Source organism: Tachysurus vachellii, chromosome 13 (genome assembly GCF_030014155.1).
Source record: "Tachysurus vachellii isolate PV-2020 chromosome 13, HZAU_Pvac_v1, whole genome shotgun sequence".
Classification (NCBI taxonomy): Eukaryota; Metazoa; Chordata; class Actinopteri; order Siluriformes; family Bagridae; genus Tachysurus; species Tachysurus vachellii.
In genome coordinates, this window is record NC_083472.1 from 15,163,751 (window position 1) to 15,189,673 (window position 25,923).

The 25,923-nt window shown below is 36.9% G+C and overlaps 1 protein-coding gene across 4 annotated transcripts in view; it reads right to left on the minus strand.

The window, feature by feature from the left end:
- diaph2 (diaphanous-related formin 2) overlaps positions 1 to 25,923 on the minus strand; it is a 206,663-nt gene that overhangs the window by 118,101 nt on the left and 62,639 nt on the right. For all 4 annotated transcript variants that reach the window (XM_060885395.1, XM_060885394.1, XM_060885393.1 and 1 more), the window contains 9 exons: positions 24,104 to 24,240; positions 23,673 to 23,781; positions 22,152 to 22,262; positions 21,283 to 21,395; positions 19,925 to 20,041; positions 18,404 to 18,522; positions 12,668 to 12,732; positions 11,892 to 11,996; positions 5,216 to 5,530 (listed from right to left, as the gene is read on the minus strand). In XM_060885395.1, the coding sequence (XP_060741378.1) occupies positions 5,216 to 5,530; positions 11,892 to 11,996; positions 12,668 to 12,732; positions 18,404 to 18,522; positions 19,925 to 20,041; positions 21,283 to 21,395; positions 22,152 to 22,262; positions 23,673 to 23,781; positions 24,104 to 24,240 (1,191 nt within the window). The remainder of the gene's footprint in view (positions 1 to 5,215; positions 5,531 to 11,891; positions 11,997 to 12,667; positions 12,733 to 18,403; positions 18,523 to 19,924; positions 20,042 to 21,282; positions 21,396 to 22,151; positions 22,263 to 23,672; positions 23,782 to 24,103; positions 24,241 to 25,923) is intronic.

The following is a 25,923-nucleotide window of genomic DNA, read 5'->3' on the forward strand; positions in this document are numbered from 1 at the left end:
ACAGTAGCAGCAGTTGATGGTAGCAAGTAAACAGAGATGTGCAAAAACAGCATTGAAATGAGTGTGCAAAACAGGGTATAAACAGTGTTAACATGAGTGGAGCTGTAAGCATAGCTGTATATTGAATATGAGTGTGTGTGTTTTCAGTCCAGTTCAGTCTAGGTATTGAGGAGTCTGATGGATTGAGGAAAGAAAACGTTCCACCGTCTGGTTGTGAGAGCCGAATGCTTCAGTACCTTTTCCCAGATGGTAGGAGAGTGATGAGTGTGTGTTGGGTCATCCACAATGCTGTTGGCATTGCAGATGCAAAGAGTGATGAAAATAACCTCCAAGACTGTCATCACTACTTTCATTCAGAGATGGTACAATTCCTGATCCAGTCAGTGATGCAGCTGCTCAGGATAGGGAATGGAAGATCTGCTTTCCTCAGCCTTCACAGAAAGTAGAGCGGCTACAGGGCTTTCTTGCTCATGGAGCTGTTGTTGAGTGACCATGTGAGTTCTCCGTGATGATCTCCACGTAGGATCCATCAGTGTTCGGTATAGGGTGTCACTCTGTGCTCTTCTGAATTCAACAACAAGCTCTTTAGATTTGTTGATGTTCAGAGGCAGTTTGTTGGCTCGGGACAGTTTGGCCCCTGCTGTTCTTAAGGCTGTCTTGTCACCTGCCCTGAAGGCAGAGTCTATAGACTTCAGCAGCACACACACCTATGCAATCATCCTTCGCTTCTAGTTGGAGTGTGTGGTGATGCTCTTGGTGACAGCCACGTCATCGATGCGCTTTCTAGTTGGAGTGTGTAGTATATAGCTTGCCACTGATGCGGTGTACTCCTTCAAGTTGATGGAATTGCTGTTAGTTGCAGCTTCCCTGAACATGTACCAGTCAGTGCACTCAAAACAGACCTGAAGAACAGAGTTGGCTCTGTTTCAGAACCGGTTTAGAGCATCTGATGAGCAGTAACAATTGGAAACAAGATCCAACATGCTCGCCCCTCTCATATGTTGTCCACATTTTGAAGGAATTTAGGAAGGACTAATTTATGATGGTTGAAATCTCCCAGGATAATAAACAGTCCATCGGTTAAGTGTTCTGCAGATCACTAATAGCCACATAGAGTTCACATAGTGCCTCCGTAGAATTAGCGATGGGGGAATGTACAATATGACAATGAAAAGAGTGGTGGATTCCCATAGTAAATAAAATAGACTGCATCTAATGAGCAGTCACTATAAACAAGCAAAGAGCAACACTGAGTTCTTGCACCATTCTGTCGGTACAAAACTAGTTGAACCCATCAAGCTGAATGTCACAATCCGGAACGCATTTCATTTCCCTCTGAGATTTTTCCAGCACAAAAGAACTTCTGAGCAATTGTGGCATGTAACCTTTCCTTATGTCTCTCTTTTACCCAAGTTATATACATACTACAGCTGTTAAATCTAGCCACCCAATCCTCACTTATCTGTTCTAGTTTGGCAACAGCCTCCCTTAATTGTTACCACTTGTAGAGAAGTTACCATGTCTGAATGTCAATTATCTGCTTTCCCCAGAGAGAGAATGTAGACCTAGCTTGGCATGCATTACGTCACACAGCATAACTTCATTTAAGTTGCTTGTATTGGGATGTCTTTTACAACTATAAGTATTGTGCAACATATTGAGCCAATATCTAATACCAGTATCTGTTTTTATGCACCTCTAGTGTAAACATCACTTGTGTTACCATGTAGACCACAATTTTTTTCAACAAAATCATGAAATGAAAACCTTACATTTATGAATAAGGTTACATTTTGGAAACCAACGGTTTCTTTTTCAAGTATAATAATTTTAATCATCACAGTTTATAAAATAAGCAGTTAACCTCTACTGTATGACAATATATACCAGTTTATATCTAGTTTACTGGGAGGATTTAAACACCATTTTCTCTGCCCTGAAATAGCCATTTATTTTCCGCTCAATTTTTCATGGGTGGAATATGAATGAATTTTATTTTTATATTTAATATAAGTGTGTCTTTGATATCCCATTATCATACTAGGAAACATGTTGTTCTCAGTGATCAATGATCATTCTGGGGTTAATGGTCCTAAATGTTGTCAGAAATGAGCATTGTTGAATGTTTTTTTTTTTTTAGCAAATCTAAAAATATTTACCTTATTTTTGTACAAGTCCACTATTGCTAACAAAAAAAAACAGTGGTTCTAGATAAACTCCTGGACATATTCAATATTGGAGTAATCACTAAATATTATAGCAACTGATCCAGCCTGGTAGTTTTGATTCCCATTTTTCTTATAAGTTCAAGCAACAGTTAGTTAATTGACATTATTCAACCACCACGGGCATGGGCGTCGGAAGTAAATAAAAATGGGCGTGTCCTGTCCCACACACATATAATGGTTCCCACGCCCATGGATTTCAGGAAGCAGGAGCGTGGTCAATGCTGTAGGTAAAACGCGGAATGGAGTTTAATTTATTAGGGCATTCCTCAAGCGGAATGGATTCGACTGGCGGTGCTCTGAAAAGTGCGATACCCATGACCACGGGTATCGGATTTGGATCGGTCAATCACCACCGATACCCGATCCACAATTTAACCAAGACTTTTCTTGTTTCAAACTTTACATTTATTTATTCCAAAATATTTTAGAGGACTAGATAAATATAACTTTTAATTAATATTTACATTCATGGGAAAATAAAGTACACCCTCCTTCAATTCTATGTTTTTATTTATCAAGACCAAAATAAGAATTGTCTGATCTTCACCAACTTCTATAAACAAGAGACAATTTATTATTGTGTAAAAGATAGTAAGATAATAAAATTTTGATTAAAATTATGAATTTTAATATTGTCTCTATTATGCTGAATTTTACCTCGCAAGCACACAAGGCAGCAATTGCTAACTGGCAGAGGTTGGAGTAAGTCACACATGTGCAAGTCACAAGTAAGTCTCAAGACTCAACCTTCAAGTCTCAAGCAAGTCCGAGTTAATTTTTGTGAGTGTCAAGTCAAGTCAAGTCAAGTCACTGCTTTATGTCAAGCAATTCAAGTCAAGTCGTAGCTTGAGTCAAGAAAGTCACTGGCAAGTCATACAGATGTTTGATGATTTAACTAAATGTATATATTAAACAAAGTTAAATCTACAGTATTTGTGGTATTTACAGTATTTAAAACGCTATGAGAGTTTTATTTGCAACAAAAAATTATTATATGCATTTATTTTTAAAAGGTGTCCACATACAGGTGAGTTGTAAATACAATAAAAATCTAAAAATGAATAAAAATCAAAACTACAAAGCCTAAGATGTAAATGTAGCTGAACTAATGCACCATAAAAGCATGAAAATTTTCAATATGCCTCAAACATGGCAGAAGACCATGGAAAAGTATATATAAAAAAAGTGCAATGGTTTCTATGCAACCAAATGGCATTTTTTGAACAGGCATTCCCTTTTAATGGGACATGAACACATCCTTAAATTAGATCCTTCCTTTTTAACAACAGAATAACAACAATCATTCATGAGCCCCATTCACTTCCATAGTATTCTTTTTTCCCCCACTATGGAAGTGAATGGGGCTCATGAATGGTTTGGTTACAAACATTCCTTAAAATATCTTCCTCCGTGTTCATCAAAACAAAGAAACTTATACAGGTTTGTAACATCATGAGGGTGAGAAAATGATGAAAGAATTTTCACCTTTGGGTGAACTATACCTTTAAATTGAATGTGTGTGCGTGTGCATGCGCGTGTGCAATGCTGAGTTTTTATTTTTATATTTAGGTTTATATATATATATATATATATATATATATATATATATATATATATATATATATATATATATATATATATATATATATATGTACACTCAAAGCCTAACACTGAAGACCAATAAGTGACACATTGCACTTGCAAAAAATTAAATTTGATAAAACTTTGTCACTCAATTGTGAGCGAAGTGGTCGCATTATCACCCCACCATGGCTGAATACACGTTCAGCAGGTGCACTTGATGCAGGGATGGCCATAACTCTTACCGCTACCTTGAACAAAGAGGGGAGGGTGTGTCTGTTCATAGCCCAAAACTGCAGGGAGTCCTGTCTATCACAAAATCCCGGTACCTGAACGTAATTTTTTTTGGTTAATTATTGTAGCGTCTTCCATGTTTCGTCACGACTGTTGAGGTTTATTAGTTAGTGCGTGCTCTCCCTCTGCTTCAGTGGTGGAACTAGAGTTTTAGACATGGGGTGGCCAAGGCAACTTTAGGTATATTATGTATATTATGTATATTATGGCTAAACTGGGGAACGAACTGATCTCTCTTGTCTGATTAATCTGTTAATAGCGTCTAACGTCAATTTATATAGCGACGTAACTTTCGAAATATTTTTCTGGAAAACTAAATCCTGATGTTTAATCTCAAAACTTACCGAAATTTGATGTTTTAGTATTAGTCTGTTACAGTATACTTCTCTACCTCTCAACTCTTTATTGTCATTGATTAATGGATTTGAAATGTTGAGCGGCGCCGCAACCAAACGTCAAACGAAGACTTCTTTTGATAGGTGAAATGAGATGTTGATCAGCATCAAACTTCCAATGCTATCAAATAAAAATTCGGGGTGGCACCTGGTGTGGCCAATCAGATGTCAGGGACACCCCTCTGGCTCCGCCACTGCTCTGCTTGCCTGCTGTGTCACGTGGATATATTACGCTCTTGCGTGCGTTCAAAAATAGATTAAAAAACAACAAAAAAAACAAGTTATTTCGAGTCTTTTAACTCAAGTCACAAGTAAGTCTCAAGTCATGAATGTCAAGTCAAAGTCAAGCCGAGTCTTTTTTAATAATTGTCAAGCAAGTCTCAAGTCTCAAATTTGAGACTTAAGTCTGACTCGAATCAAGTCATATGACTCGAGTCCCCCATCTCTGCTAACTGGCACTTCAATGCAAGACAAGAATTTAATTTTCAAAGGAATACACACAGAGAATATGTATTTTTCTTTTACCAGGTAATTTACAGCTTTAGTGCTGACTGAGAACTTTGCTCACTTTTCAACAAATAGTTCAGAAAAAGTTGCTAAACTATAAAAAGCAAAGATTTCAGAGTTTATGATGAAATTAACAGAGATATTATACCATATTATACTAACTCTTTCTCTTACATTACATTTTGATCTGGATTTTGTGACCTTCCTTACCTTGCACCAGTTGGCCCTCTTCATGGCTGTGTCAGGTTTATAGATTTTCTTTGGCTGTAGGCCATATGGTAATTTTTGGACAGCTGGTACTGAAGGGAGTCCTGGGGCAAGGAAAGGTAGAGGAGGTGCAAGAACTCCGGCAGTAGGAGGGGGTGGTGGTGGTGGTGGTGGAGGTTGAGGAGGTCCCATACCAGCTGGAAGAGGAGGAGGAGGTGGAGGAGGTGCTCCTGGTGGCGGGGGAGGAGGAGGTGGCAGTTGCAGACATGTAATACCTTCTGGTGGTTTTAGAATACATTGAGCACCACCAACTGCAACCTGTAGACAAATGAGAGAAAACCAGAGTCATCAAAGAATGTCAGTACTTATTCAAGGTCTTATCCAAGGTCTCCATTAGCACTGAGATTGGATATAATATAACTATTATATGCATTAGAGCATTAAAGCTAATTGGTGAAACAAGGCTGGAAAGATACAGTGGAAGCTGATTTTTTGTAAAGAGGAGGCTAAAAGGCAAAATTTTTTCCCCAAAAATGTGTGTTTATTATATACATACACACACATATATATATATATATATATATATATATATGTATATATACACATGTATATATATACATATATATATTTATATATGTATATATATATATATATATATATATATATATATATATATATATATATATATATATATATATATATATATATGTATATGTATATATATATATGTATATGTATATATATGTATATGTTTTATACATATATATATTTTATATATATATTTTAAACACAAAATGTGTGTTTATTATATACATACATACATACATACATACATATATATATATATATATATATATATATATATATATATATACACGTGTATATATATATATATATATATATATATATATATATATATATATATATATATATATATATATATATATATATATATATACATATACACACGTATATATATATATATATATATCCCAAAAAGCTTATAAAAGCGGGAGAATTCTGTCCTTCAAGGGGCTAAGCAGAAACTAGCCCTCTAAAAAGCTTTAAGCAGTATCTGCTGCCCAATACTTGGACACAGCTTTCTCTGAGAGTAATCACAAATAAGTTAATAGTTACATTTAGATTTGAATCACAAATGAAAATGATGTATTCTTCATGTTAACTAAGCCCTAGAAACACTGTTAAACACAGAAAAACAAGGCTGCTTAAAGAGATGCTCTCAAGGAATTTGGTGCTCTTGGCAATCTCCAATGAGTTGATGTTAGGACTTTTGGCCATGTGCGTCTGTTTATGTTCCGTGTCACGTGTCTTCCCCGCCTTTGTTTACTCTTCCCCTTCTCTACACACCTGTTCCCCATGTATTAATCGTCATGTATATATAACCGTGCCGTGTTGCTGATGGCAGGGTGGAATCATCGTCAGTGTATTCGTCAGTATCAATGTAACGTCAGTGTACCCTCGTCCTTTGTCCTGTTTAGTTTCAGTCCATGTTCCTGTTTTATGTATTATTATTTATTAAACCCTGTTTATTTGAAGCTATCCTGTATCTGGGTCTGTCTTCCTCCTCCCGATGTGGCAGTTGATGTTTAGTTGATAATATTTGTGCTGGGGTCAACAACTATCTCTTGAGATTTGTTCAAATTTAGAGACAGGTTGTTGGCACCACACCGCCATTTAAATGGGAAATCCTCCAGTTTATTGGCAGTTAATTATGGGGTCCCTCAAGGATCAGTTGTAGGACCTCTTCTTTTCTCAATATGCATGCTTCCCTTAGGAAACATCCTTAAAAGGCATGGGATTAGTTTCCATTGTTATGCTGACGATACCCAGTTATATATCTCATCAGAACCAGATGAAACATATAATTTGTCTAAATTAACTGAGTGTGTTAAAGAGATAAAAGATTGGATAACCTGTAATTTTCTTTTGTTAAATTCTGATAAGAGAGAAATACAACTTATCAGTTCAAAAAACAGTACACAGAAGCTCTCACAATTCAACTTCCATTTTGAGGGATGTACTGTAACTTGTAGCTCAACAGTGAAAGATCTGGGTGTTATATTAGACAGCAACTTGTCTGTTGAAAATCATCCATATTACAAAAACAGCCTTCGTTCACCTAAGAAATATTGCCAAGCTAAGAAACATCCTATCTGTATCTGATGCTGAGAAGCTAGATCATGCATTCATGACCTCCAGACTGCACTATTGTAATGCATTACTAGGTGGATGTCCTGCATCTTCAATAAATGCACCCCCAGCACGGACTGTTCACACTTCTACCCTCAGGACGGAGGGAGGTACAGAAGTGTGAAATGCAGGACCTCAAGACTGAAGAACTCTTTCTTCCCCTCTGCCATCAGACTCCTAAACAGCTGACAGGAGTTTGCAAGCATGGACATAACTGTTAACTGTTTACATGGACATAACTGTTTACATTAAATTACATTTTTGCACATTCATTTTTTCAGAACTGCACTACCTCACCAAGAACTGCACCACCTCACTTTATTGCCTTATTCAGAACTGCACTACCTCACTTTTTATTGCCTCTATTAAGAACTGTACCTCATCTTTATTGCTTTTATTTATTTATTTATTTGCTCTTATTTTTTATTCTATTTTATTTTTTACTTTTACTGTATGACATTTAGTGTGGACGGCAAAGTAAGAATTTCATTGTGCTGGGAAACGTGCTTTCTGTCTGTGCATATGACAAACACTTTGAAATTGAACTTGAAATAGGCTACAGTTAGTCCAAAACCAGAACAAGAAAATATGATCATATAGACCCAATTATATCATCTCTACATGCTACGTTCCTCTCAATTTTTCTTCCTTTACCATCCAAGGGAGGTTTTCCTTGCCACAGTCACCTCAGTCACCTCAGGCTTGCATCCCAGGCTTGGGGATAAATACATACACATTTAAATATATCTAATATTAATTAATTGAATTCTTCTATTATATTAATCTTTACATAACAGGGCAAAACTTACACTTGAACTTCCAAAATACAGACAGCATATGAATTGTCCCACAAGGGAGAAAAATACACTGGATCATTGCTACACAGTTCTTAAGGACGCATATCGTTCTGTACCCAGGGCAGCCTTGGGGAACTCTGATCACTTTTTGGTCCATCTTATTCCAACATACAGGCAGAAACTAAAATCTACTAAGCCTGTAGTAAAAACAGTGAAGAGATGGACCAGTGAGGCAAAGCAGGAACTACAAGACTGTTTTGACTGCACTGATTGGAGTATCTTTGAGGCTGGAACTGACAGCCTGGATGAACTGACTGACACTGTGACATCGTACATCAGTTTTTGTGAAGTCGTTTGTGTGCCAACCAAAACGTTCTGCAAATGCAGCAACAACAAGCCATGGTTCACAGCCAAACTCAAAACACTTTGACAAGCCAAGGAAGATGCCTACAGAGGGGGAGACAAAACTCTGTATAAGCAGGCCAGGAACCTACTGATGAAGGAGATCAGAATAGCCAAAAGAAGCTACTCTGAAAAGCAGGTTTTCAGATAACAACCCTGTGTCAGTGTGGAAAGGCCTGCAAGACATCACAAACTACAAGAGACAGAGACAGAACTTTCAGAGACAGAAGACAAGGAAAGCCCCTGGCCCAGAGGAAAGCCCCTGGCCCAAAATGGCTCCCATTTTCACCATTATCTTCAACAGATCTCTGGAGCTGTGTGAAGTTCCCTCCCGATTTAAACTCTCCACAATCGTCCCGGTCCCCAAGAAACCCTCCATCACTGGACTAAATGACTACAGGCCTGTCGCTCTGACATCTGTTGTCATGAAGAAGTTTGAACAGCTGGTATTGGCCCACCTAAAGTCTGTCACAGAACAGATGCTGGATCCCCTACAGTTTGCCTACCGTGCAAACAGGTCAGTGGACGACGCAGTCAACACATTGGACTGCACTACATTCTACAACACCTGGACTGCCCAGGGACATACGCCCGAATTCTGTTTGTTGACTTCTGATCGGCTTTTAATACTATAATTCCGGAAATTCTTCACTCCAAACTCCTAAAGCTCACTATACCCCCTTCCATCTGTCAGTGGATCACCAGCTTCCTGACAGATAGGAAACAACAGGTGAGACTGGGAGGTGTCACCTCCAGCATTCGGACAATCAGCACTGGCGCTCCACAGGGATGCGTCCTCTCCCCACTGCTATTCTCCCTCTACACTAATGACCGCACTTCAAGTTACCCAACTGTTAAACTCCTGAATTTTGCAGATTATACTAAGCTCATCGGTCTCATCCAAGATGGCAATGAATCTGCATACCGACAGGAGGTAAAGCGGCTGGTGCTATGGTGCAGTCAGAACAGTCTGGAGCTAAACACCCTCAAAACTGTGGAGATGATAGTGGACTTTAGGAAAGACCCCTCAACACTTCTCCCCCTCACAATATCCAACAGTCCGGTGTCATCTGTGGAGGCCTTCAAGTTTCTGGGCACTACCATTTCCCAAGACCTGAAATGGGAGTGCAACATAAACTCCATCATAAAAAAGGCCCAGCAGAGGATGTACTTTCTACGTCAATTAAGGAAATATGGTCTGCCACAGGAGCTGTTGATGCTGTTCTACACTGCAGTCATAGAATCTGTCCTGTGCACATCCATCACCATCTGGTTTGGTGCAGCAACAAAACAGGACAGAAACAGACTGCAACACATGGTTAGAACAGCAGAAAAAAATAATTGGCGCCCCCCTGCCCACTCTCCAGGACTTGTACGACACAAGAATCACCCTGATCAACAACTCACCATAATTATATTTACTGCTTCTTATCATAAGTACTGCATTATCAGAACTCCCCCCCCCCCGCTTGGAGATAAAAAAGTTTATTTGAATTTGTTAGCTTTTGCACCTCCTCTCTGTATGTTAACTAATATTGATAATGATAATGAAACCCAGCACATTCTTGTCATCTCCAAATTTGATTATGTGGATTGAGCTGTGCATTGCTGCGCATTCGTGAGTCAGCAAAGTGAACAGCAGTGGGCTGGGCACACAGCCCTGAGGGGCCCCAGTGCTCAGTGTGGTCGTTTTCAAGATTTTGTTCTCAATTCATATTGAATGAGGATCCAGGATCAAGTTTGGAGAGGGAGATGTTCAAGGCCAGCAAACTCAGCTTCTCAATCAGGGGCTGAAAGATAATCATAATAAATGTTGAACTTGAGTCTATGAACAGCATTTGTATATGTGTTCTTTTTGTCCAGGGGTGTAAAGGCCAGTTAGAGAGTGGTACAGTAGCAATGGCATCGTCCGTGTAGCAATTGGGATGATACGCAATCTAAATAAGCTTGAAAATGTGCACAAAATTTGTTCAGAACAAATTTGTTCTGTATGGAAAGCATAACCCTTATAGGCAGGTGATGTTGTCCTGTAGTCATGTCATCAATACAAAATTTTCAGTCTATACCTTATAAGATATAAAATGAATAGTGTCCCAATTGACCAATTTCAATGAGACAGCAGCATACAGCAGTGGATCCCTCCCCAAAACCTATTAAATGTAAATCACTGTTAATTCGTAGTAATAGGTTATATAATATGTTTGATGACCACACTTCAACCTTTGCAGACATACTAAAATCTTTGTACCAACCATGCATTTTTCAAAAGTTAATGTTTCCCTGTAAAATTCCTCCAATTGATCCAACTTGAAGCAACTTCCTCATTCAGCAAGACAATGACACAAAAGACATTGTCAAAACAACAAAATACTTCATCAGAGGAAGAAAGTGTATTGTAGCATATTGTAATATGCTACCTATTACAATATTCAATTTATTACTTAATGATTAAAATTTATGTTAACATAACATTAACAATAACATTATAGTCATTATCCCTCACATTACCAAAATCTGCGTAGACTCCAATCTTTCTAGTATTTACAACTTAACACTCACACACACAAACAGATGATGCCAACTCATCTCAAAATGGGAGGAAACAAATTGATGTGCAAACACAGAGAGGGTACCTAAGCAAGTGCAGAGCCAAGAAGAAAAAGTAAGGGCATTTGCAACTAGTCGGGAAAAGGTTTCTTTTGCAGATGCCATTCCATCGTTGTTTTTTTTTTTTTGTTTTAGTTTTATTCATTCTACAAGAAGGCAAACTATTCTCTTTTTGGGCCTACAGATGCCCTAAAGATTTCAGATTATTTTTAAGTAGGAAATAGAAAGCATTATCTGCGAGAAGCCTTGTGAATTTGATCTGGAAAGAAATGAAGGACAAACAAAATGGAACAACCAAGCAATTCAACAGAATAAAATCAACAAGAAGATTGGCTGTTTATTAAATCATCAGTTTAATAAATCTGATAAAAAAGGTTTCATTTTACAGAATAAGCCAATATTTCTTAGCAACTGCATTAGAAGTTACTTTTCCCAAAAAAGAAATGGGCTAATATGCTCATACAACTGAGAAATGGCTATTTATAGACATGAAGTGCGGATGTTTACAGGAATCATGTAAAAGTGGAGCAGATATCTTGCTTACTGGGTCTGTAGGTGCATTCAGGTACAATTGTATCGTTCAAACTTTTTTGTATGCATGTCTTTGAAAGGATTTGAAATTCTGTTTATGTGGGGCATGTGTGTGTGTGCCTGCATGTTACCTGACTCTGTAAAGAGGTGATCTTCCCCTCCAACTCTTTGATTTTCTCCTCCTGTTTCTGCAGCTCAGCTTGTGCTTCCTGCCGTGCACTAAACTCTTCATCAAACTATAAAAAGTCATATGCAAACACACATGCACACACATAAAACTGTGATTCTGTGTGTTCTAATGAACACACTTTCTCTCTCACAAACCCACATCACCAATTATTCCTTAATTTCTAACTCTCAAACAATTATGAAGTTTACCACATACAGACAGGTGAATCACTCAGGTAGTTAAGGCAATTAATCTAAAAATCTGATCTTGTTTTCATCTTTTGGTTTCAAAATAAAATGTCATCAAGTGTACAGCCAAAAAACAAAAGAATTGGCCTTGCCACCCCCAAACCTTCAGAGGAAACTGAAATTTTCTCTTGGTGTCTCCACACTGTATCTATTAACTGTTTATTCTGAAGCCTTTTCTTCTGAGAAATAAGTTGGGGGTAAGCTAAATGCTAACAAAGCATAGAGCCAAGGAAAAAAATTCTGAATGATCACATATCTGCTTGTGTACTAAATTTAAATGGTTGTCATACTGTGCCAATATAACACAAATAACCATACAGGAATGGATCATCAACAGTAATTTTTCACACACTTATTTATATAATATAGCTGAGATGAAAGCTAGTGCCTAACCCCTAATCAGAATAAAGCTGTTTTTCTGTTGAAATTATGTTTTTAGGCATAAAGCATCATAAAAATGTCCCAAGAACACAGTAATTGATAGCTTTACCTTTTTGGAGAATTCAGCTGCTCTCTGTTCACTCTCCTCCAATTTGGCCTTATCTACACACTGATCTGAAAGTCACATTATTATTAGTCAACACTATTGTTTTTGCTTGTATTCACCTCAGAAGAAGAAGAAGAAGAAGAAGAAGAAGAAGAACTGTTTACTTATGAATAACAATACAGGATTAAGTGTAAAAGAGATACATATGGACCTTCACTCAGTAGTACATGGTATAAACTTATTTCTTGATGCATGGATTAAATATTTTTCTTGTCTTTATTATCACATCTTAGGTTTAGTGTCTGGAAAAGGGATTCTTCAACAAAACATATATATGTGTGTGTGATTGTCAGTTGTCCAACAAAATTTGGCCGTATAGTATTGGTGAGCATACATTTGCTATGGGTGTCTATTTTTAAATATATACAGTATCTCACAGAAGTGATTACGCCACTCACATTTTTTGTTATTATTATATTATATCTTTTCATGTGACAACACTGAAGAAATAACACTTTGCTACAATGTAATGTAGTGAGTGTACAGCTTGTATAACAGTGTAAATTTGCTGTCCCCTCAAAATAACTCAACAAACAGCCATTAATGTCTAAACCGCTGGCCACAAAAGTGAATAGGGTGATTCTCTGAATTGGGTGCCCTTCAAGTCCCCCAAACTTACTTCAAAGATTTTCAATTGAAGGAAATCACAAAATGCATTTTAATGCTGTCAATTGATAGAACCAGGTGCCTTTGCATTATAATTCAACACAATTGCTTTTTTTTTATTTTAATTTAAAGATAATGGGTTGCCTAAGTAGTAGACAACAAGCATGTTTGCATGTCCTCACTAACCATCATTAAATTTTCATTGAATATCAAACAAATAAAAACTGCAATTAATACCAAAAGGTTGCTGCTAATATAATCATATGTTGGTCTACTTTAACTAAAATATACATATATACGTATATATATATACGTATATATATATATATATATATATATATATATATATATATATATATATAAATATATACACACACACACACACTCACATAATGTATAAAAATACATTCATTATGTTGGCTTTGTAGAAGCCAACATTCTGTTTTCCTATTTCAGCTTAGACAAAAATTTATAAAATGTAATGCGGCCTAGGGCTTTTGAGCCACATGCACCAAATTCGGATATGTTGTAGACCCCAGTCTGAAGTTTGTTGCTATTACTTTTTTAAACGATCCGAGTACCGGTACTTAAGGTACTGGGTCTCAAATTGGCCTTTTTCCCCCATAGACTCCCATTATAAACTTTGGAGGTTTATAACTTGCCAAGCTTTCGAACTATCTACACCAAACTCGGCCAGCTCCTTTAGGGTGATACTCTGAACAAAGTTTTAAATTGGTGTACCAACTGGCCTTCCGGTTGTGCCGCAGCCCCGCCCCCAAAATATGCAAAATCAAAAAACTTTTTACAACATGGACATGTGACATATCAAAACACTCAGAACAATGAGGGGAACTTCCTCAGGAGTATTTGGATGATGTCACATGCTTGTCTCCACTTGCCTCCAAATGTTTTGGCACCCTATCTTTCTGTCCACTTGCCTCCAAAAGTAACACTGACCCTTATGTCCACTCGCCTCCAAAAAGCACCGGCCTTTGCGAATACTTGCCTCGTCAAAGCCAACATCAAAGTTTGTCGCAACGAACTTTACAAATCTAGTTATATATGAAATTGCAATATTTATACACGTCTTCCAGTTTGTTTTCAACCCCGTCACGCCATACTATTTACCCCCTATAAAAATAATGGATCAATCCCTGTGGCATCACATCCAGGAAGTGACATCACACAAGTCTCTTGAAGAACATTCTGCAAAGAAAGGCAAGTGTCAGTATCTTTTCTTACCTATATTTCATGTTTTTCACTGTCAAAAACATTCATCCCCGTCACATTCAACCCCGTCACATTTTTTATTATAACAGGGTTGAATCGTTGTGACAGGGTTGAATGTTTGACACTTCTTAGTAGATTACTCAATTGTAGACTTGTATTGTGATGTGAACTGTTAGAAATAATCGATTATGGTATTTTATGTTCAATATTTTCAGACATCCCAATGGCAAAAACAGCAGCAGAAAGGCAGAGACAGTACAGAGCAAGAAGAGATGTAGACGCAGAGAGAAGGGAAACATATCTCAGGAGTGAGCGTGAAAGGTGGAAAAGAGACACAGAGGCAGGGAAAAAGAAAAAAATAAGCGATCTGGGTGACAGAGATAAACGACATAAGCGAAAGATGTGGAGGGATGCTAAAAAAAGACAGAAGAAGAGGGAAGCTTTGAGGAATAGCGACATCCCTCCACAAAGTCCGGATAATCAAAATGGGTTGTGCACCCCCTTTGTCTGATCGTGAGACATGCCAGTGCAAACTGCATGAAAAGTTAAGCTTTCTAGCAGAAAAGCTTAATCAGCTGACGTTGATTGAGACTTCAGATCTTGAGAGACTTACTAAAACTGTGTCCTGTGATACCACTCACAAGGATTGTATGTATGGGGAGTGTGAGAACTGTAAAGATAAAACAGTTCCCCTCTCCAGTATGTATGACAATGTAAAAAAAGTGTCCTATACTCAGTGGGGGACAGAAGAGAAAGCAAATATGGATGATCAGGAGGGGCCAAAAGTAAAGATATCCGTTATACAAATTGTTGAGGGAACCCAGGAGCAACTTGCTGAGCAGTTCCACACACACCTAAGCAAGTTCTGGAAGCATTCATTCAATATTAGGCAACAGTATGCCTACTACCGTGAGCTGAGAAAGAGCATGGCTACTGATGAATGTCTAATTCACATAGATTTTTCGGAGAACTTCACCTGCAAGTACGGTTCTGAAATCCAAGCAGTGCACTTTGGATTATCTCATCAACAGGCGACACTACATACAGGGATTCTTTGTGTAGGCGGTAGCAAAGAATCAACCTGCTTTAGCACAATATCTCCATCAAAGCACAAAAGCCCAGCAGCTATTTGGGAGCATCTGAACCCTGTATTGGATTATGTGCAGGCAACACACCCAGAGGTTTCTGTGATACACTTCTTTAGTCCTTGTACCCAGTACAAGCAGAAGGGCAATTTTTTTCCTTTTTAGCACTGAGCTGGCGAAAAGAGGCATTAAGGCAGGGACATGGAATTTTTTTGAGGCCAGCCATGGCAAAGGAGCACCAGATGGTGTTGGAGCAGCCTTGAAGAGGACTGCAGACATGCGAATAAGCCATGGCCGGGACATCCAAGATGCACATGAGCTCTTCGAGGCCCTTTTGGAGACCAACACATCGATCAAGTTGTTCTTTGTCAATGATGATACTGTTGAGCAGGCAATTGAGAGGATGCCATCAAACCTACCAGCAGTCCCAGCAACCATGCGGATACATCAGGTGGTAACTCTTGCTCCAGGAGAGATACTGTCTCATGATGTCAGCTGTACTGTATGTGCTCGACCCGGAAGCAGTTACAATGTGAGTGTTGGAACACAAAACATTTCAGCTTTGTTAAGAAGGTGCCAGATGCTGTGTCACAGAGGCAGACACGAATCCATTGGGAAGACCCAGAGGTGCTAGGGCAGTGGTGTGTGCTCACATATGATAAAGATTTGTTCCCAGGAATAATACTTGCGATGGATGAAACGCATGCGCAAGAAAAATGCATGCACCATGTCGGGTCAAACAGGTTCTTTTGGCCTGCTCCTGAGGATGTGCTTTGGTATGTTTTTGATGATGTGCTTGAGCTCATCCCACCTCCTAAGCTGTGACAACACGGCACATGGAAATTCAAACAGATGTTTGGGCCAGGCTTTCTGAATAAAGAATGATTTGATGGACAACTCTCAGTCCTGTTTTCTAAGTTCAGTGTTAAGCACTAAAAACAAGTTTTAATCAAAATGAGATCCCAGCAAGGTAGTTTTCCATAGCCTATGTTGTTTTTATAAGGGATTTTTTGGACCAAATGGAAAGATCGATTGATGTTTGTGATTAATTAATGCTTAATGCTTTTGATTTAATGTTAAATACTTACTAAAATGTTTGTTTGTTTTTGCCAACTTTAATATAATACAATTTTACTGAATGGGATATCATTAATTTTACAGGTAAGAAATCCATGCTATATTGAAATAATGATCATCACTTCAACCCTGTTATCATTTTCAACCCCATTATGCTGAGTTAAACCCTGTTATTGGATAGTTTTTATTAATATTTTTGTGATAAGAAGACAAATTAGTTCAATGTTTGTTTTGCTGTGTGCAGAATTTACAGGACAGTCTGAAAAATATGAAAGCCTGATTAAATTCTAATGTGAATGCATATTTAGTGATAAGATATGAAGACCAATGTTAGATAAAGTTTTCATGACCTGTTTTGGTATTCAAATGGTGAGTATTTAAAAATAAAATTCTACATGCAATAAATTATATCAAACAAATCTCATTGAAAAGCTTCTACAAGAATTTACTTGAAAATCTTTTTAAATCATATTTAAACAGGGTCCAAGTGATCTGTGGTTGAACTCCAAAACAACTTTCAGTAAGAAAAAACACTCAATATCGATTAGAATTTCATGCCTGAGGTGGGAAAATGTATTTTCTTAAAGGTTTGACTAATCCACTATCACATGAAATGATCAGAAATATAACTATTTAAGGTATATTAAAAGAAAAGGTATGACCCAAAAGGCACCCATCTCAGAGAATGACTCAGTACACCTCTAAGTGAAAATGTCCAAATTGGGCCCAATTAGCTATTTTCTTTCCCTGGTGTCATGTGACTCATTAGTGTTACAAGGTCTCAAGTGTGAATGGGGAGCAGGTGTGTTAAATTTGGTGTTATTGCTCTCACTCCCTTCATACTGGTCACCGGAATTTCACCATGGCACCTCATGGCAAAGAACTCTCAGAGAATCTGAAAAAGTAGTATTGCTCTACATAAAGATGGTGTAGGCTATATGACCACAGGACATATATATATATATAGGTATATACTGATTTTTCTCATGATAGTTGAAGTAGAAGTCTGAGTTTTGCAAATGAATATTTTTTTGAAAGCATTTGTATCTCCTGTGTTTCCACATTTGTATTTAGTACACTGTAATAACCCCTAAATGTGTCTGTTTTCACATGTACAGTAAATGATCTCATGAGATTGTCAAGGCCTACCTTGACTGTCACTACGCTTTCCAAACTGGTATATGCCCAGTTATAATTATACTGTTATTGTTTTTCAAAACCTATAAGTTCCAAATACCTTATAGGAATCTATTTAGAAATATGCTCCTTTTGAACATATAATTAAATTGGAGAGAAGCTAGTACTTGTAGGAAAAAATATGGAAATATTGGTTTCCATAATTTTATGAAATTCCATAAATTTATGAAGTGCTATCAAATTTCAGGCCAGAAAATATTTTGGTTGTTGTTTCATTAAATGGTCATGCTTCAATAAATGTCAGAATAGGTCAGATTTGGCTCAAAAAGTATGTAAGAGGCTTAAGTATTATGTTATTGGAAGCTTGAGTGTAGCTGTTCACACACTGCATCTATTCTTCAGTATATTGTTTAATGTGTATGGAACAGTATAATAATAATTGTATAATTGTATTTGCAATTTCTATAAAATTAGGATGTAAATAAAGTGCTACAGTATTTGGAATGTTCCAGCTAGACTTAAAGAGTAGCTATACTTAACTTACCAATGAGTTGGGTGAAGTCTACTTCTAGTCTCTCTCTGTAACCAAAGTCAGGGTCCATTCCACTGCGGTGAAGAACAATTTGAGCCACACACTCTTCAATAACCTTGTAGTATTGAGGTCTGAAAAAGACACATATTTAAACATTTATATGTCATTGTATTTATATGTCACTAAAACAATACAGTGTGTAGTGAAATCAGTGATAACTCTGCATGAAGCTACATGGTGACTTGACTATGGGATTTGACAATGTCCAGGCTTGAATGTCAGAGTGCATGCATAAAGCATATACATATTATGACCTTTTAGTGTGTATTTTATATTTGAATTTAAAGCAACATTTAGAATTTGTGATTTGTGGTCAGTTATTTCACTGTTACTGAGGAAGTTATTGTCAATGTCTGTGTATTTATGTTTACATCACTAACTTAACGAATGCCTTATACTTGTAATTAAGCAAATGCAAATGCTGAACATAAAGTGACTTGCGGGAATCACCCGTGATTTTTTGTTGCACTGCCTGCTCCTACACCAACCAATACACATTTTATTATAAATATAAGTTCTGCTACGTTATGTGGCTTGAATACCATCTTTCCAGGTTGGTACAGATATGTAGGAAAAAGGAAAAGGCTGACCTTGAACTGTCAGAGTTTACCAGTGTAGACAGCATGCACCCATCTCACCACAGCATCACACTCAGTTCTTAGTTTCCCTCCCCCTTCTCATCCGACCAGTGTTACACATCAGTCTCACTAATCTAATTCACAATGTAATCCTCACATTGGTCAAAGGCAAAGCCATGTGCTCCATGTTTTCTCGTTCTCATGTACCTCCTATTTATCATGCCCTAAAAGACTACCTAAAGAAAAAGACTATCTTGATCTAATCTTGGTTATACGACTATCTTGGTTCAAAGGTAGGAATTTGGGTGTTTTTTGTTTTCAAAATAAAACTAACAATAATATAAATATGAATACTAATAATGCACTCTTTCATTCAGGTTGATGGCTTTGATTATCAGTCAATCAGCAAATCCTTTAGACTCTACTACAGACTGTGTCAGATGTGGCATAGAGATTAATTAATGACATTACTGTCCCTGAAACAAAAGTGTGCAGTGAATGTAATGGTTCCTTTTAACATTAGTTGGAACATGATTCCAAACCAATTAATTTAATTTAGTACATTAAAAAATATTTCCAATATGTGAAGGCTGGAAATGCAAAATAACCTTTTACCATTAGATTTCTGGCTTCTACAGTTTCAGTAAAAGTATGTGGAACATTTGGAAATTAATAGTAAAGTGCAGATATGGAGGGTTTGTGTGCATAGTGTTTTGGTAAACTGAGATGACTTGATGCTGCCAACCGCCACTATAATTTGCTTTTTTTCAGAGTCATTAGATCAGGGTTTCACATACTTACTATGAATATATGAACAATATAAGAAGAACACAGTAATGTCTTCTTATATTAGTAAAAACAGATTGGGTTTTTGATTTTGGGAAATTATTCTCACCTGATATAGTAGTCATTCCTGATGAGCAGCAAGTGCTGAAGAATAGATAGGAAATAGGTCTCTGAGTCTGTATCTTTCACCATGTTGGACAGAATATGGTAAACCTCGTCCATATCAGTGGACAGAGTCAAGGAATTGTGTGGGGTGTGTCAATCATGCAGCATCAGGATAAATAAAAAAGGTAATTAATAAAGTAAAAGTAGCCAAATAGTCAGATTTTTTACTGGTCTGCACTAATATATAGCATGGAAGTTGTTTTCTCTGTAAGCCATGAAAAATGCCAGATCCAATCCCATATTAAGCCAAAGATATCCTGCCTGGTGTAGAGCAAAGAACCGGTCTCTGAATCTTGATAAAACTAAAGTGATAGTTGTTGACTTCAGGAGAGCACAGAGCGAACACTTTCCAATGAACAGACAGATCATCTGAAGATATCATAAAGAGCACCAAATGTCTTGGTGTTCATCTAGTGGAGAACTTCACCTGGTCACTCAAAACCAGCTCCATCACCAAGAAATCCCAGCATGCCAATGCAGTGTCTCAACTTCTTACAAAGGCTGAGGAAAGCTCTGTCTTTGTTTGGAGAAACGTTGTCTCATTTCACTGTGTACTGCAACAACTATACAGGTGCATCTCAGTAAACTAGAATGTTGTGGAAAAGTTCATTTATTTCAGTAATTCAACTCAAACAGTGAAACTCCTGTATTATGAACTTCACAAGGAATGGACTGAGGCTGGAGTCAAGGCATCAAGAGCCACCACACACAGACGTGTCAAGGAATTTGGCTACCACTGTCGTATAACTCCGTGTTAAAACTCTTCTGAACCACCGGCAACGTCAGAGGCGTCTTACCACTGTCGTATAACTCCGTGTTAAGACTCTTCTGAACCACCGACAACGTCAGAGGCGTCTTAGCTGGGCTAAGGAGAAGAACTGGACTGTTGCCCAGTGGTCTGAAGTCCTCTTTTCAGATGAGAGCAAGTTTTGTATTTCATTTGGAAAAAAGGTCATAGAGTTTGGAGTAATGATGGAGAAGATCATAGCCCAAGTTGCTTGAAGTCCAGTGTTAAGACTCCACAGTCTGTGATGATTTGGGGTGCAATGTCATAATCTCATGAACATAATTTCCGGAAGGCCAACAACTCACTAAAAATGTTTTTTTAATGGTCTTATGAAATTTTCTAATTTTCATTTTGATAAAAATAGTAAATATACATGACCACATAAGAAGTTATCAGAAGCTGTGAAATAAAATGACAGGCACTCTAGGCTTTGTCCAGGTTACAATGCTTAGAGAGCAGAACATCTCACTATATAGCTGATGTTCATGGAAAAGAAATTGCTGTGAAAAGGATATTCCATCTCTGTACGCATGTCATCCAGCCGATGAGACAGCTCAATAGAATCCTCCTCCTTATTCTCATTGAACACTTTCAGCTGAATGTCTAATTCTTCTGTTTCCTTCAACTCCTGTCATCAGAGAAAATGAGAAAATGAGTATAAAAGATCATTAAAGAAACAACTATATCACTAAATAGGTGGTTACCTATATCTCCATTCCATATTTTGTCACTTGGATCTAATTAAATTATTATTAATTAATTATTAATAATATTATTTGTATTATGATTATTATTATTATTATTATTATTATTATTATTATTATTATTATTATTATTATACTATTAACTGTTTTATGTCTCCTATGCTTCAGCACTACTCTATCATTTTTTGTATGCCCAAGGAGAGAATGGAACACCTGCAGGATATCAATCAGTGGAAGTGGAGTATACCTGCAGTAAAATGTAACCTTTGCAGTAAAATGTGGGCATCACAGAGGAACTCTACATCAAATATAACTAAGTCTTTATCTAAGTCTGATATTTCTAAAAGAAAAAAAATGGAAACTTATTATGCTCATTTAAAATACAAATTATTATTAAAAATATCAACAGAAAAAAAACAACTCACAACCACCATGATACATAAATAATTAAGTAAGTATAAAAGAACATGGCTCAAGGTGCAACCTGGCAAAGGTTTATTTTGTGACAAAACTGAACAACCGTGTGTCAGAACAACAGAACATACAATGTAAAGCAAACGAGGCAGAAAGTTCATTAATCATTCTTGTATTTGCAGTTTATAGCTCTCTATAAATGTTCTATATAATGAGAAAGGGGAAGTCTGCTTGAAGAAATTACATTGAAAAAAACCACAACTCACTGGCAGGATCTTCTTCAAGCCACAGCGCAGAAACTCATTCCGTAAATGGATTCTGAAGTCCAGATCGTCCGGAGATGTGACTAGGGCATTGATTAATTGCATGCAGGCTGTCTGTGTTCAGAACACACACATATACACGCACACACACAGAAACACAGACAAGGTCTAAACACATTTTAAAAAACCACTATATAAGCCTCAGACATTGCTCAGAATAAACAGATAAATAATTTAACAAAGGAGGTGCTGCTGGGACAGAATAATGCCTCATTAATTATTCTTTTAGTAATGTGTAGAAAAACCGACTAAAGTTTTTCATCGTTACAAAAATTGCAAAAAGCTGAATGTCTTCTTAATCATGTGTATGTTTATGAATGCCAATCATTCGTAAATTAACAGAAAGGTTTACATCACAAAACTACATTGACTTACATCACTAGCAATATACATATAGTATAATATTTCAAAGTGTATCAGCCAAATTAGAGAAAAGTTTTTTTATATATATTATTTTCTTCTTAAATGAGAAATGGTCTTAATTTATAGCATTGGCTTCATCATGTTTTTCATGTATATTATTTTAACTTAGTTATTGCCCTTTATATTTAAATAATTTGACACTATTTGACACTGTAGTTAGAATGTAGTTATATAAATTTTAGATATCATATTTAGAATATCATATTTAGATATTATATATAAATATCTATCAAATGTTTAGTTCATTGGCCTAGAATATGAAGCTTTTTCCAAACTTGATTAACATAGAAAACTGATTAATATTCATTCAACAGGAAAAAATTAATGACATTATAACCCAGACATTGTACTCCATCACAAATTAATATGTTTAAAAGTGTTTTAATTCACATTACAATTATGTGAACTTAGGCTTTCTTTAAAGAAACTTCTTCACTGAAAATCCAAACCGGTGCTTGCTGTATGTTGGAACAGGGTCACAGATGGCCTTGAACAGTAAAGGAATTTAAAAAAAAAAAAATTTAAATGAAATTTTGATGTGAAACTCTGCATCATTGCCATTTCTTATTTAACATGTGACAAGAGATGCAGAATACATACACAACACTATGTGGCCAAAAGTACGTGGACACCCATCCTAATTATTGAGTTGAGGTGTTTCAGCCACACCCAATGCTGTATGTGTATTGCCACTTGTTAAATTTCTGTGCTGCTAGATCTGCCAAGCCTTAGATATAAATACTATTTAAAAATAATACTAAATAAATAATATAAATACTGTAATAAAGCAGTATACCAGAGTGGGGCTGCTGAATGCTTATGCATTTAGTATGTAAAGATTAATAATTCGAATTGACTTTCATGGCAGATACTCACATAATATATAGACTAAATGCAGTCAAAACTATTAATTAATTAAAACATTTTTACATTTTTTAAATAACTTATGGCTAAATAACTAATTATGGCTGAAAGTGGAAGTTGTGTGGGAGAAGGTGTCAAGTTGAGAGGTTATTTTCTTGTATTGGGCATTCATCTGACCTGAAGCTGTTGAGCTTCATGGTTCTCCAGACCCTCTACTATTGAAGCAAATCTCTCTCTGTTATTTGTCTCGGCTGCAATACTCATGGCTGCCAGGATCTTATCCAGACTAAAAAAGGCAAAATAAATAAAAAAAATACATTAAAAGATGCAACATTAGATGTTTGTCTAAAGAAGAAGACCATGAGCAAAAATTGGTTATATAGAATAATTTTTTACCAAAATTTTTTAGGCCAATTCTCATTATGCATGGCTATTTATTCTTCATTCACTTCTCAGTAATAGTTCTACTTTATTGCATTTTTAGGATTTTATTTTTATTTTACAACAATAATATCCAATAAAACAATGTTGCAAAACAAAACTGTCTGTGGCTTTTCTGCATTTATAATAACATATCAGATAACAATGGAACAACACAATAAACTTACATATTATCTTCTCCGATAATGCAGACTGCAGAGAGGATTTTCACAATCTCTGTCATCATATTTGGCTGCTTGGGATCAATAGCCCTGGCTAGAAGTAGAAGGCTTCGCACATCTCCTAGTATCCTTTGCAGGCCATACTAAAAAATGTAATAAAAACAAACAAACAAAAAAAAAAACTTGTTTTAACTTTATTAGAAGAGAATCACTTAAAAAAATTCAATAAGCACAATGAACAAGTAATGCATTTCAAATTGTAGGTAGCATAAATGTTACTCATAAGTTAATGCTGGTTATTCATAATCTAACCTAAATTTTAATAATACGTCATATTTTAATAAAGCATACCATATGGCACGAATGTGTAAGGAGGAGGCAGAATCTATAAGCAGTCTAGCAAAGCACTTTAATATAGTTAATGGCAAACAGTCCAAAACAAGAGCGATATCAGTGTCAGGAAAAACATGCAAAAGGATCATAAACCATCATTCATCGCTTCAAACAAAACAAACAAAGTGCAAATCCAAAGAATGAAAAATAAAAAAAAAAACAACATAGAAAAAGGGCATACACAGTGGCAGATAACAATGGAATGGTCAAGATGTCAAAAGATAGGGCAGTTGTATTGCTTGAGTCGGTATAAGGTTTCTTGCACTGCCTTTGACCAGTGGCGTTTGCAGGATTTTCCACAAAGTAGGGACACAAACAGCAACAGAGCTATAGTTGTGTTGGAACCTTCAGTAAAAGTTTGAAAAGCTGAGAGACCTTTGCAAGTCCTTCTTACTGGGTGGGGCTGGCAGTTATTGTGCCATGGAACACGATCATGCAGGTGATGCTGCAAGAGTCTGCATAGAACTAGGCACACGTCAGATTCACAAGTAAGTGAGTAAATGAGAATGTCTTCAAAGTATACAATTGCATAGGAGTTCAGAATGTCCTTGAGGATTTCTTTGGCAAATAATTGAAAGTGCAGGTATGTTAGCTAAGCCATATGGCATCACAAGGTATTCTCCTGTAGTCAGGAATTCCATTCATCCCACTCTTGAATCTGGATTAGGTTGTATGCACTTCTTGATCGATATATCAAATGACCGAAACAGGATCTGTCTGCCATACTTTTTAAAAACCCTGCTGCTTGCACTTCCTCTATGTAAATCTCCATGGCTTTAATCTCAGGTGTAGAGAATGGGTAAATCCGGCTTTTTGGGGGAGAGGTATTTGGGAGCATACCAATAGTGCAGTGCATTGGTCGATAGGGGAGAACTTGGGGAGCAAGCTCTTTACTGAACACTTCCACCAGGTCATTAAATTCTAGTAGTATGGCTATGGTCTTTGTGGTCCTGAGGCTCTTGATCAACATGGTCTGATATGGGAGTCCGAAGGGTCATTTGAGTCACTGGCTCAGATAGTGGGGGAACCAGTGGATAAGTTCCTTACAAGGCCATTATATGATATGGGTTATGGTCCCTTAGCCCAATTTGTAGTGTGATGGGTGTGGTCTGGTGAGTGATAAGGACATCTCAAATAGGTTGGTTATCCACTGCCATGATCTTCAGGGGAAAGGTGCATGGGGTAGTCCTTGCAGTGAATGATATTGATGGAGGAGAATCTATTAGGGCTATGACATGGTGGGTAGAATTTCATTTGCAATTGAAAACTGAGAGGACAGTTCTGTGAGCATATAGGGTAGGCTTCTTCAGACAGGCTTCGCATTGGTGTCCTGCCTGGTCACAGTAAAAGCATAACTAGAGGCGTAAACGCCGTTGCCATTCCTGAGGGAAAACCCTAGTCTGGCCAATTTGCATGGTTCAAAGTACTTATGG